Source organism: Silene latifolia, chromosome 8 (assembly GCF_048544455.1).
Source record: "Silene latifolia isolate original U9 population chromosome 8, ASM4854445v1, whole genome shotgun sequence".
NCBI classification, from domain to species: domain Eukaryota; kingdom Viridiplantae; phylum Streptophyta; class Magnoliopsida; order Caryophyllales; family Caryophyllaceae; genus Silene; species Silene latifolia.
Genome location: NC_133533.1, coordinates 43,902,300 through 43,916,721, shown reverse-complemented (window position 1 = coordinate 43,916,721; position 14,422 = coordinate 43,902,300). Strand labels below are relative to the sequence as shown.

Below are 14,422 nucleotides of genomic sequence, written 5' to 3'. Positions count from 1 at the left end.
CTTTTTTTAACGCGCCAGTAACCTCTGACTTATTCTGACGGAAATTCCGTGAGGAACGGATTACTGACGGCATATCCGTCACTTTTCCGTCAGTTTCCCTAATTATCTGACGGTTTGATAATTCCGTCAGAATTGTCGTCAGTTTCCCGCGTTATTTTTGTAGTCTCACTAACCATGCAGATAATCTTGAGAAAAAAAAACGTACTCCAACTGAGTACTGGGTTCTTCCCAACAAATATCGACCCGTCAAGTCTAGAGACTTTAACCGTGTCGATTACAGGGCATACGCTACCTCCCAACGAGCGGCAACTCATATCACCGGCGAGTCCGGAGAAGTTTCTAACTCCCCAGCGAGTGCCGATTTTCAAATAGAAGTCACGCAGGTCTTTCAAAGATCCTCGCAACATCGTTCATGATCCCAACGCAGCGCTCTCCCTAAATGGTTTTCCAGAGAGCCTTGCTTAGATGATTTATCCCCACGGAGTTTATTTAGGACCTCCAGCAAATTGGAGTTCATTGCTCCCTAGCTGAACTTATCAATGTCAACCCGGTTGTAAGTTATTACCAGACAATATCTAGAAATAAGCCCGATGTTGCAGGCTATTTCCCGCAGTCGTTCATTCGACCATCAACATGGCTGGCGAGCCTCGAAACGCGCCTTCAACATGGCTGGCAAGCCTCAAAACGCACCTTCAACATGGATGACAAGCTTTCTAAACGCACCTTCAACATGGCTGGTGAGCCTCAAAACGCACCTTCAACATGGCTGGCAAGTCTCTACGCCACCTTCAATAGTTGGCGAGCCTCTATGCATGAACAAGAAGCAATTCAAGAACATATCCCGAAGATGCCTCACGTATGATTCCTTCTTATGGCTGGCGGGCCTTTATACATAGTCTAATGGAATTTAAACGACAGACGCTAAAATGTTCCCGACGGCAGGCCCTTGACTCGCATTCCCGAGTCGCCTCGACGTCGCCTTTCCCGACTCCGGTCCTTGGCTCAAACCCTTTTGAGTTACCTCAACTTCACAATGGTATTCAGGTTGTAATCTTCGATTGACCTTGAGGTTATACTTTGACTTTCACCCCGTCCAAGCCTGAGTCCAAGTGGGGGCTCTGTAGATACCCACTATTTGCACCTTGCAAAAACCACCCGATGATGATCGGACTATAACGTATTTTTTATATGCGTGCGTGGATTGGCTATACATGAGACAATTTAATGCATTACTCGGATATGAAAAATGATTTCAAAAATGGTTTTATAACTTCATTTGCATTAAAACAACACTTTTTAGAGTTAAAACTATCTTCGGACCCAAAACCGACTCAGAAACACGTAACCCGAGTCAATCTGAGTCAGCCCGAGTCTCGAATGTAAAAGCTAATTTCCATAAATGGTTTTATCATGCCATTTGCATTAAAATGACCCTAATTAGAGTCAAAACCGACACCGGGCCAAAACCGACTCAAAATTCAAATCCTGACTCAACACGGATCTAACCCGAGTCAAGCACAAAATGCCTACCCCAAATAACACCCAAATTTCATCTTATTCGATGCCCATATTGACACACGACATCTTATTTGATTAACACAAATCAAACCAACCAAACAATGGATGGAGCAAAGGCACGTCCAAATTGAAAGGGACAGTACACCTGTTTGTATCACTAGGTGGCTTGCGCTACTTTAGGCGTCCTCCTTCGCCTCCAAGCAATCTCAACCGACCTACCACCCCACAATCCTTTATAAATACCCACCTTCACACACCATAATCTTCACGCGAACGTCTGCTCCCTCACATCTCCCTTAAACTTCTAGACTCGACTTCCTAAGTCACAAAATCAACACGTGTTTTCGACCTATCGATCGAAAACACAAGCCATACACATTTTGTTTGGTACCGTCGCCATGCATTCGACTGATCCATTCGACCAACTCAAAATTAATCAATATGTTTTTCAACAACATATTTTCAACACATTTTCAAAACAAAATCCTTTTTTAAGGCACTCTTTTAAACTTCTTTGATCGTGAGTAGTCGCATACGAGAAAACCGTCTCTAAAGTCATCTACCTCGCAAACATCAAAATACGTATGTTTGAGGGTGTAAACAACTCATTTATTTCATGTCTTTACTGTTTTTATGAGTTTACAAGCATGAACAATGCATAACACGATTATAATATAGGTTAAATGAGTCAAAACCGAGTTTTGGCCTGAGACAGAAGCTCTTTGCTATGCAAAGAGACTCGCGCCTCTTATGGCTTCTCGGGTCAGACTCAAACGTGTTTGAGTTCGTCTTTCCTCCATTTCATTTCTTATTTGCAATCGGTTTTTACCATTTCAAATGTTTCAAATCATTTTTATGACAAACTTTTTAATCATAAATCATAATCACCCTTGGTTCCATATACCATGACGGTTTAATCCGTGACTCGGTGATATTAATTGGTTAATTACATTCTAAAGGAAATTCTTTTCTTTTATTTACTATTTTTTCTCATTAATTTACATTTGCAAACATATTGGTCCTAATTCATAATCATCCTTGGTTCTCTATACCATGTCGGTTTAATTCGAGTACGGTGATAAATATCGACTAATTACAAATAAATGAACTTAACATAATTAGTTCAAATCAAACATTTTCCTTTCACTTTTATTTCATCTTTGTCTTGACCATATCATGTGTCATCCTTGGCTAATATATATGCCATGTCGATTTAATTCGAGTACGGTGGCAAAACGGTTAAGCATACATCGTTTACTATACTTTTCAAACATGCAAATCCGACTACGAATATTACTAACATAATAGTAATTATTTTGAGTCATGCAAAGAATACTTGAAAATCATTTAATCACAAATACGATTTTAAACAACCTTTTTAACAACCAGGAGACGCCCCTTGGGTCGTCGTCTGATTCGCGCCCAAAGAGGCCATCTTGCTTTTTCCATATTTCAAAACCCGGACAGGCTCTGTTCCCTCGCCTAATGGCTCACGCCCTAATGGGACTGCCTGACATTGTTCTGTCTCATTTTGGTACTTGTCTAAGACGATCCTGATTAAGGTTAATCCGAATACGTGACGGATCAGATTGAAGAGTTTGCATTTTATACTTTATCCTTTAAACACACCTTTTCAAACAAATGGATCGTGTTAAGCATCATAATCCGAATTTGGTAAATGGATGTTTAATTTCCGTTTTCACATGCAAATCAATCTAAATCCAACTTTGACACCAATTTCTTGGTACATGGATAAACAAACCGACTTAGGAAATTCTCACATGTTAGGTTAAGCTTTTGGATGCACATTCATGCATTTACCGTTTTATCAACTCTTGCACTTAAACGACCACGATCGATCAGTAGAGGCCGCTAACGCGGGAGGGATTGGGTGTTTGATTAAAGAGCTTCCCAATACGTACCCTCACCCCTTACTTAGAACCCTTGGATAGTGGATGGCCTTATCCAGGGCGTATGAGAGTTATTCTAGCGATATGATGCAAAAGAAGGACGAGTCCTTATCTTTAGTACCTATGGCAAGCACCGCTTTTTGCCTTGATTGACTTAGGTATAAAGTGGATTTCGAACGGTTTTCAGGCATCCCATAATTGCTTGGTGGTGACTCCGAACATCTCTGCATCGTTTTGAGACCTTTGCCGAGACGAAACCGACCGATCTAAAACAATCCGATCGAAAGCATTTTTACGCCGCCGAGCGTGGCTTTCAAAAGACCGCTGCATGTCAATTTAATGTAACTTTAGAGTTTTATGAGTGTAACTTTAGTCCAAGTTTATGTAACTTCTGTTTATTATGAGCGTAACTTTAGCATTAATTATGTAACTTTACTCCCACCACCACCAACCAATACCACTGACAATAACAACAAAAAATAAGAGAAATAAAAAATTAAAAAATAAGAGATATGAAAAAATTTAGTCCAACTGTAACTTTAGTCCATAATAGTGTAACTTTAGTCCATATCAGTGCAACTTTAGTCATTTTAAGTCATTTTTATATAAAAAATTGAATTATAATTATTTTAATATATCAAGGGTCTAACTTTAATCGTTTTCGCAAATATGGAACTAGTTGACTGAAGTAATAGTATTAATGATTAAAGTTTCACCCTTAAAACATTAAAGATACATGATTTTTAATATATAAAATTGAATTTATACAATTTTAAGTCAATTTGATGTAACTTTTGAGTTTAACGGATGTAACTTTAGTCCAAATTAATATAACTATTGTATTTAGTTCTTGAAAGTTAATTTTAAACCTCGATGTTATATACACTCAAAATAATGTATAAAAACTATACGACAAAAGTTATAGTATTGATGACTAAAGTTACACATTTAAAGCATTAGAGTTACATAATTTTGTATATATAAAATTGAATATATACAATTTTAAGTTAATTTGATGTAACTTTTGAGTTTGATGAGTGTAACTTTAGTACAAATTGATATAACTTTTACAAATAAAAAAAGTAATGAGAATAAATGAAAAATTGTCAACTAGATCTAAAAAATTGAAAATTTAAAAAAATTAAGGGAAGCCCCTAAGTCAAATTTAATCCCTAATGATATAACTTTTGTACTAAACAACGCAACTTTAATGTTTGAACGGTATAACTTTAATCGTAAATAGTGTAACTTTAATCAACAACATGTGTAACTTTAGTCGAACATTAGTCAACAAAATTAAGCAACTTTAGTCGTAAATGGTGTAACTTTAATAGACAACATGTGTAACTTTATTCCAACATCTAATATTCAAAAACAAAAAACAAGATCCAAAAAAAAAAAAAAAACAGATTTGAAAAATTAGAACACCTTTTTATTTCCTCTAACAATTTATACAATTTTAAGACAAGCCTATGCAACTTTAGTTCTTTAATGAGTGTAACTTTAGTCCAAGACCTCAAATTACAAAAAATAACTAAATTTATATAAAAATAACAAAAGACGAGATTAAGACGAATTTTAACCCACACTACTACCACCATGAAACAATGCATTGAATTCTACTCGATCGAGAACTCTTGGTTGTTCGATCGAGGACTTTTCCTCATCAATTTTGCTCGATCGAGTACATGACAACTCGATCGAGAACCCCTTAAATTTGGCCTTTCGATCGAGAACTGTGAATCACTCGATCGAAGACTCCCTCTTGGCATTTTGCTCGATCGAGCACATAAAGTGTTCGATCGAGGATTTTCTTTTGGGCACGCCTTCCAATGATTGTAAATCTCCCAAAACCTGCATAAAACACAAAATTACTTCCCGCAAAAATACCAAATTCACAGCAGCTGCCTATATTCGGTGTAAGCTAATTAAACTAACTAAACTAATACTATTGTCTAAATGCAATTAAAAAGTCTAACAAATTCAAATTACAAATTGTTTTTACAAGCCGAATAGCACTACGGCTCATCTTCCAACACACTTGAACAGCCCGTAAGAGGGCTTCTGACTGGAGGAGGTTCCTTCAGCATCGCGGACCGTCCTTTTAGGCTTCCATGAACTTGAATTGATCGAAGGGGAGTAGTCTGCATCAACATATGCCTTTACTCTCGTCTTTAATTTGTCCTGCTTTTTCCTTGCATAGCCTTTGTCTTTGGCATCATCTTTTACATTGAGCTCAAATTCCACCGTACACTTATCACCGGGATCTCCAATATCTAATCCGCCTAGACCTGCAACAACAGAAATGACAGAATGGTCCTCTATATTACTCCCAATCTGGGGTGGAGGTGTTAATATCGCAGCACATGACTCAACATTGTCAATTGGAGGTTCCGTGTCAGGGTCTGTAGAGGGCAGTGCATTGCAGGGCTGGACTTGCATAGGAGCCCTGCGAACGCTAGACTGATAGAAAGTCAACTTATCATCGCCTACCTAAAAGTCAAAGTCTTCCTCCCGACATCTATTATTGGGCGAGCGGTATATAGAAATGGTCGTCCTAAAAGAATAGGAGTATAAGAGTCTTCGGGGATATCTAAGACTACGAAATTGACGGGAATAAAAAACTTCCCTATCTTAACAGGTATGTCCTCTAAGACACCTATAGGCCGTGATAAAGTACGGTCAGCCATCTGAACGGTCATATTAGTACAATGAAATTGGGTCAAACCAAGCCTCTTAGCGAGAGATAACGGTAGGACACTCACACTAGCTCCCAAATCGCATAATGCTTTATCAATGAAATGGGTCCGGATATGATATGGTATAGAGAAACTACCTGGGTCAGACAACTTAGGTAGGGTCTTATTTTGAATAAGGGCAGTGCCCGCTTCAGTTAAAGCCACCGTCTCATGGTCATTAATATGCCTCCTACGCGCTAAAATGTCTTTCATAAATTTCATATAGGAGGGTACCTGGGTTAGTAACTCAACAAAAGGTGCATTAACATGAAGACTTTTCAAAATTTCAGCAAATTTACTGAATTGTTGCTCGATCTTCTTGCTTTGCAGTCTTCTCGGAAATGGGACCATAATTGGGATAGCTAGCCCTTCATTCTTCTTCGCCAAAGAATTCTCACATTCAGCATTGGAATCACTCGATCGAGGAGAAGAACCTCTCGATCGAGTACTTTTATGAGCAATAGTGCTCGATCGAGCACTTTAATCTACTCGATCGAGAACTATCTTTTCCTCTGTGCTCGATCGAACACCTTTAATCTCTCGATTGAGAACCCTTTCAGCTTTATCCCTCGATCAACCACCAGAAATCAGTCGATCGAGGACATCTCTTGAACTCAGCACCTTTTCGTCAGAAGACGACTGTTCATGTACAACAACTTTAGCTTCCGGGTCAGAAAGTTCATTATTTGCAGTCGGCATTTTGGGTCCCTTATAAGAAAGACCACTCCTCAAATTTATCAGATTTACCATCTCATGATGTTTCTTGTCAGGTTGTGACAGTAAATGACCCGGTTGCCTCGAAGCTTGATTAGCAGCTAGTTGAGCCATTTGGGATTCGAGTGACTTAATGGAAGCATCTTTCGCTTGGTCACTTTTCTGCAATGTATCGTACTCCACATGGAGGTGGTCATTATCTACTTGTTATTCTGTCTGTCTATGGTCAAAAAATGGGGGTTTGATTGAGTTGTTTTGACTAAACTAATGAACTGAAATAAAAGCAATAAAAGTAATAATAATTAAAAATAGCAAGAGCGAAAAGGATTGAGATCAAATATAGAGAGAGAGATGCAAGGATGTCGGTTCACCATGATATTACAGAAGTCAGCTAAAGGTAAGGTCAGTCGGTCTGATGTGAGAAGGGTAGTGGAAAGGTCCTTCCGGTCCGCTATCTGCCCTAGATTCTTCCTAAATAGCTTCCGCTCTGATTAGGGTAGTCAATTGTTCATAACAAGTCTATTCATTCCAAGCTTCCGATCTAAGTCTGAATTTAACCGAGTTAATTAATTCAGTTGCATGCATTCAACCTAATAATTACTGTTATATTGCTATAAAACAGTTCCCACAACAAAAACCTCCTAAACTAATTAAAGCATCATTGTTTTACTATCATGGCTCCCATAATCCTAGCATTAAGGAAATTAGCTACTCATAACGATAAATAAAACAATAACGATTGATAAAGCAATAATAAACATGGTATAAAGAGGATAAAGGGGAAATACCATAAACTAAATGAAAGCAATTAAGAACAAGAAACTAGATGTTGCAAAAGGAATTAAATTGAGTAATAAGAGAGTAAAGAATTACACCAGTTGAGATCCGGAAATATGAAAAGCAACGTTGCAACTGAATGATTAAAAGATGATTAAAAGGTAGCTCATTTTAGGTGAACCATCTTTACTTGGGGATCGGCATAAGGAGTTTGACAACCTTTTTGAGTTGCAGAGTTGTCCTGCGGAGCTGCAAGTAGATCAAGCTGCTTACTATTTGAGGGGGAAAGCTGGTTTGTGGTGGAATCATAGTAAGGAGGTTATAAGGGAAGTTTAGAAGGAGAGTGATGAATCTTTTCTCACTTGTAAGGGTTTCAAGGAGACTATGAGGGTTGTGTTTATACCAGAGCATATTAGGAGTAAGATGAAAGCTAAATTTGATTCTTTCAAGATGACTGATGAGACGATGGTGGAGAGCTATCATAATAGGTTTATGGAATTGGCAGAATATGTGTCAGATTTGAACTTAAGTGAGGAGATACTAGCATTAAGGTTTGAGAAGGGGTTGACAACAACTATTAAGAAGAGGCTTACAGCTGGCCATCCAAGTGGCATGGATGATGTTTATCAAAGAGCTGGGCATGCGGAGAGGATTGTTGATATGTTACAAGAGGAGAAGAAGGCGAAGGGGGAAAAGAGGAAGACTGAGATATTAAGTGAGGGAGCTGGGGGTAGTAAGAAGCAAAATAATACTCAACCTAAACAATTTTCAAATAGAGGGTTTAGTTATAGTGGAAGTGGAAAGTTATCTTCGTAAGAATATTAGAGAAGGATGAGAGAGAAAGTTAGAGAGAGGTTTTCCCTAATTTTCTAGGGTTTTTCTTAATCTGATGCAAAAATGGCTCGATCAAAGAAATTCAATAATAATCCTTCACTTAATGTAGGTCAAAAATCACAAAATACTAAAGGTAAAGGTAAATCGGTAGCAAGGCACATCAAATTTTCTTCGTTGGATTTTGAATCGGATTTAGATTCTGTTGTTGAACAAGCGGAATTTGAAGAGGAGATCCCAGAGGATAAAGTGCAGCCGGAGAACCCTTCTCTGCCGGTGTTACGTCTCCAGAAGGAGGATGTTGCGGGTAAGATTTCGTTCTGGTCAACTGCTGTTTTTTGCTACATCTTAGGTGCAAATCCCCCTAGTAAAGTTGTTAGTGGGTATGTCAAGAGGGTGTGGCCTTCGAATGGGTTGACAAGGTCTCGTTTCTTCCAAATGGGATTTTTCTGGTTAGGTTTAAAACAAAGGAACAACAGCAAACTGTTTTGAGTAATGGTCACCTGATTTTTGATAATAAGACAGTTATCATCACAGAATGGAAACCTGAGTCTGAATTGATGAAACATGAGGTTAAAAAGATTCCACTGTGGATGAAACTATATGGTTTGGATATCAAATTTTGGGGTGTTGGGTGTTTGAAGAAGATATGTGGGCAGGTAGGTCAGTCCATTAAATGTGATGAGGCCACCTCCAATAGGGATTTCATGGGGTATGCGAGGATTATGGTGTAAGTGGAAATTGGCCAACAGTTTTCTACTGAAATTCGCTTCCTTGATGAGACTGGTAAACCACAGGGGGTGAGGGTAGTTTATGACTGGCTACCTACTACTTGTACTGTGTGTAAGGGTATAGGACATACCGCTGAAGTGTGCAGGAAAGGTGGCACTGAAGGTCTCGGGAAAGTGTGGAGACCTAAAGCTCCAGCAGCTGGTAAGCCCACTCAGCCAAAACCTGTGCAGCCTCAGAAGGTGACTTAGCCTCCCAAAAGAGGTGTGAATGTGCAAAAGCATCCTGTGCTGATGCAGAAGCCTGCTGTGGTTGAGTTATCTGCTAGGGTTATCCCTATTACACCTGTGATACAATGAAGTGGGAGTCTGCCATCTTCTGCTAAGTTGCCAGAGGTGGAGATTTCTATGCCCAAAAGGATAATCACTAGGATGATGAAGGGAGGGACAGGTGAGAGACGATTGTTTACTCCTGGAGGACTGTCTTTTATGGAGTCCCTTACCCATTCCCTTCAGAAGTCTAGAGCTCATCTGATTGAAAAGGTGTATGAGAAAGGTGAGTCCAGCTCTGTTCATTCTGATAATGGGTAGTTGTGGTTTTTGCAACATTAGAGGAATGAATAAGAGTAGTAAACAGAATGAAATAAATTTGTTTTTGAATCAGAATAAAGTAGGTCTCTATGGTTTGCTGGAAACTCGAATTAGGAGTAGGAATTTGAATAAGTTGAATAGTTCTCTCTGTGATGATTGGGCTATTTGCACTAATAATTGTTATCATGCTGGTGGTAGGATTTGGTTGTTATGGAACCCTAGTATGTTTTATGTGACTGTGCTGGATATTGATGATCAATGCATCCACTCTGAGGTGTTTGATAAAAATAGGAAGACTCATTTCTGGTTTACTCTAGTTTATGGGTTTAATGAGTATAATGCTAGGGAATCCTTGTGGCACAGATTAAGTCTGTATCATAAAGGTATGCATAGGCCCTGGTTAGTATGAGGTGATTTTAACTCTATAATGGCTGCTGATGAGAGAATTGGGGGGGCACCTGTCACTAGAGTAGAGATGAGAGCAATGTCTCTGTCTATGATAGAGTGTGAGTTGTATGATTTGAAAAGCACCTTTTCCTTCTATACATGGAATAACAAACATGAGCATGAAGGGAAGTTTTATAGTAGAATTGACAGGGTTTTTATTAATGATGTGTGGTTAAATGTGTTCCCTGGTAGTGTGGCTCACTTTCTACCAGAGAGACTATTTGATCACTGTCATTGTTTAGTAAGGTTTGATGAGGCTCCCATTAAGAGGAAAGCTCCTTTTAAGTATTATAATATGTGGTCCAAAGCTCAGGGGTTTGAGGACCTCATTACTGATAGATGGGGAATGAATGTAATGGGTTCTGAGATGTTTAAAATTGTTACTAAGCTTAAAGGGTTTGAAAAGGATTTGAGGATGTTGAATAGAGAGCAGTTTAGTGATATTGAGAATCTAGTTAGGGTTCCTGAGATATCCTTGGATCATTTTCAAACTAAACTCAGGGAGGATCCTTTGAATGAAGAACTTTGTAGAGCTGAGAAAGAATGTGCCAAGGAGGTTGAGTTCTTGGGTAAGGCCAGAATTGACTTTCTGAAGCAAAAGGCTAAAATGAAGTGGATGAATGATGGAGATGACAACTCAGCTTTCTTTCATTCCATTATCAAAAGGAGGAGGGCTATGAATACTGTTTATCAAATTAAGGATATTAGGGGGGTTCTTTGTACTCAACCTGATACCATTAAAGCTGCTTTTGAGGAATTTTATGTTTCTTTACTGGGTACCTCTAAGCATGTGGTCTCAGTCAAGTCTAACATTGTGAAGCAGGGGAAATGTCTGTCTTAGCAGCATATTGAGCTTTTATTGGCGCCTGTAACTTTTCAGGAGGTTCAGGAGGCTATGTTATCTATATCAGGAGACAAAGCTCCTGGTCCTGATGGTTTTAGTAACTAATTTTTTAAGGATTGCTGGCATATTGTTGGGCAAGAGGTGTATGGGACTATCAATAAGGTTTCCCTGAATGGTAAACTTTTGAAGCAATGCAATAATACTGTTCTTACTCTTGTTCCTAAAGTTGAGGTTCCTGAAAATGTGATGCAGTTCAGGCCCATTGCTTGTTGCAACACAATTTATAAATGCTTGTCTAAAGTGATATGCAAGAGAATGAGTCTGATCCTTCCTGATATTGTATCCACTTCTCAGGGTGCTTTTATTAAAGGGAGGGATATTGTGGGTAATATCTTAATATGTCAAGATCTGATTAGGTTATATAAGAGGAAAACTTGTTCTCCAAGAATGATGATGAAATTAGATCTACATAAGGCTTACGACTCAATTGAGTGGTCTTTTATTGAGGAAATATTAACTGGTTTAGGGTTCCCTGAGAGGATGGTAACAATTCTAATGCAATATGTTTCAACTCCCTTCTATTCCATTGCCTAAATGAAGAAGTGTTTGGGTTCTTTCAGGGGAAAAGGAGACTGAGACAGGGTGACCCTCTCTCCCCCTCCTCTTCACTGTTTGCTTAGAGTATTTAAGTAGAGTGATGTTGGTTACTCAGAAGCACAAGAGATTTAGATTTCATCCTTTATGCAAAAAAGTGGGACTCTCCCATCTTTGTTTTGCTAATGACCTGATTCTTTTCTGCAAAGGGGAGAGGGGATCTGTTGAATTGATGCTGAATGCTTTCTCTCTTTTTTCTAAAGCCTCTGGTCTGCAGATGAATAAGGATAAATCGAGCGTTTACTGCAATGGGATGGTTGTGGGACTTGTTCAGGAGATAGAGCAGGCCACTGGTATGAAGAGAGGAAATACTCCTTTTAAATATCTTGGAGTGAGTGTTTCCCCTAAACGTTTATCAGTGTTGGATTGCCAGTGTTTGGTGGATAAGGTTGTAAGTAGAATCAAAGCTATGGGATCTCGACATATCTCTTATGCTGGGAGAGCTATTTTGATCTCTTCTGTTTTCAGTACTCTACACAATTACTGGGCTTGCATTTTTATCATCCCCAAAACTGTCATCAGGAAGATTGATTCCATTTGCAAAGATTTTATATGGTGTGGGAAAACAACTAGAGACAGTCCTGCTTTGGTGGATTGGGAAAAGCTTTGTAGACCAAAGAAGCAAGGTGGGCTTGGTTTTAAGAACTTAATGATATGGAATCTAGCTGTCATTGCTAAATATGTTTGGTGGATTGAGAACAAAGAAGACCATTTGTGGGTAAAGTGGGTGCATGCTATTTATATCAGAGATAAATCATGGTGTGATTATGAACCTATATCTAACTCGAGCTGGGCCTGGCGCAAGATTTGTCATTCAAAGAACTTGATGAAGCCTTTGTTCTATGATGAGACATGGAGAGCTTTGCAGGTTCCCTACTCTATCAGAATGGGATACTCCTGGCTACTTCCTGACTCTGATAATGTTCCCTGGTATCCTTGGTGGATTAATAAATGGGTTGTGCCTAAACATGGCTTCATTGGATGGCTTATGGCTCAACACAGGTTGCTGACACAGGACAGGCTGCAAAGTATGAATGTCATTCAGTCCAACCAGTGTTACCTATGTGGGATTGCTGCTGAGAATCATAATCATTTATTCTTCCAATGTGAGTATAGTAAGCAATGCAGTAAGTGTGTTTCTGACTGGTGTGGTACCTATCTTCCTATTCAGAATTGTGTACAATGGTGGAGCAATCAAAGATTCAGATCCTTATGCAAAAAACGGGTCATAGGAGTTATTTTAGCTGCTTTGATTTATCATTTATGGATGAGTAGGAATAGATGTCGAGTGGAACTTATGTTGTTTAGACCTGAGTTGGTAGCTTTGCAGGTCAGAAAAGATGTTAGTTTAAGGCTGCGGTCATGTAAACTTAAGAGCAAGAGGGTAGAGGTACTTAATTGGGTGGATATGATTTGTAGTTACTAAGGAAGTTAGTTTATAACTATGCCTTAATATTGTATGTTTGGAGATCTTGAGATTTTAATGATAACTTTACATTTTCCCAAAAAAAAAAATTTAGTGGAAGTGCGACACAAAGTGGAGGAGGAGGCTCAAGCCAGACTCCAATTCGAGGATGGAGGTGTTTTAACTGTAATAAAATAGGGCATAGAGCTTTTGAATGTAAGAGTGCACCTAGGGGGAGTAGTGAAGGTAGGAACCAAGAGGGTTATCGAAGTCCAGCACCAAGTATTGGGAGCAATAGGAATCCAAGGCAATGGAGTACCCAGAGGAGCTACAACAATAGGCAAGGCAATGGAGGTGATCAGAGTAATGAAGGAAAAATATTTGGAACGGCTAGTACAGTACAAGGGAATGGGGAGAAGGATAACTAGTATTTATTAGGAGGATTAAGTCTTAGCATTTATAGTTGTAGTTCCGAAACTTCGGGACGAAGTTCATTTTTTTTTGGGGGGGGGGGGGTATAGACTGTGATACTACTATTATTTTGAGTTACTATAACTTTACTTATGTCGTTTCATACGATTGTTTATCTATGCTTCATATATTATACCGGTGCGATTGTCTTTATAATATAACTTTGTTTTGATAGCATTTCTATTGGAATGTATGGAGTTAAAGTTTTGAGTGTGTGGGTGAACTTCGGGGACGAAGTTCTTTTTAAGGAGGGAAAACTGTAATACCCGGTATTTTAGTGACGTAGTCAGTGGCTAGTCAATAGTGGAAATGTATTTTATAAATAATAATTGAGAATTTTATATTTTATAAATGATATTTATAATTAATGATTATGTTATGAGACGGAATATTAAATAAATAATTGAATAATGAGTCGGAATGGCAATTGGGTAATAATAATATATGATAATTCATATAATAATAATAATAATCGGTAATTATGCTATAATAATAATAATAATAATAATAATAATAATAATAATAATAATAATAATAATAATAATAATAATAATAATAATAGTAATAATAGTAATAGTACTAGTAATAATAGTAATAATAATAATAGTAATACTACTACTACTACTACTACTACTACTACTACTACTACTAATAATAATAATAATAATAATAATAATAATAATAATAATAATAATAATAATAATAATAATAATAATAATAATAATAATAATAATAATAATAATAATAATAATAATAATAATAATAATAATAATAATAATAATAATAATAATAAT

General features: G+C 37.9%; 1 protein-coding gene across 1 annotated transcript; it reads left to right on the top strand.

Moving 5' to 3' along the window:
• Window positions 1-10,234: 10,234 nt before the first annotated feature.
• Window positions 10,235-13,585, top strand: LOC141595105 (uncharacterized). Its single transcript, XM_074415078.1, has 5 exons — window positions 10,235-11,047; window positions 11,135-11,189; window positions 11,238-11,641; window positions 11,970-12,898; window positions 13,273-13,585. The coding sequence occupies exons 1-5, from the start codon at window positions 10,235-10,237 to the stop codon at window positions 13,583-13,585; spliced, it is 2,514 nt and encodes an 837-aa protein (XP_074271179.1).
• The last annotated feature ends 837 nt before the right edge of the window (window positions 13,586-14,422 follow it).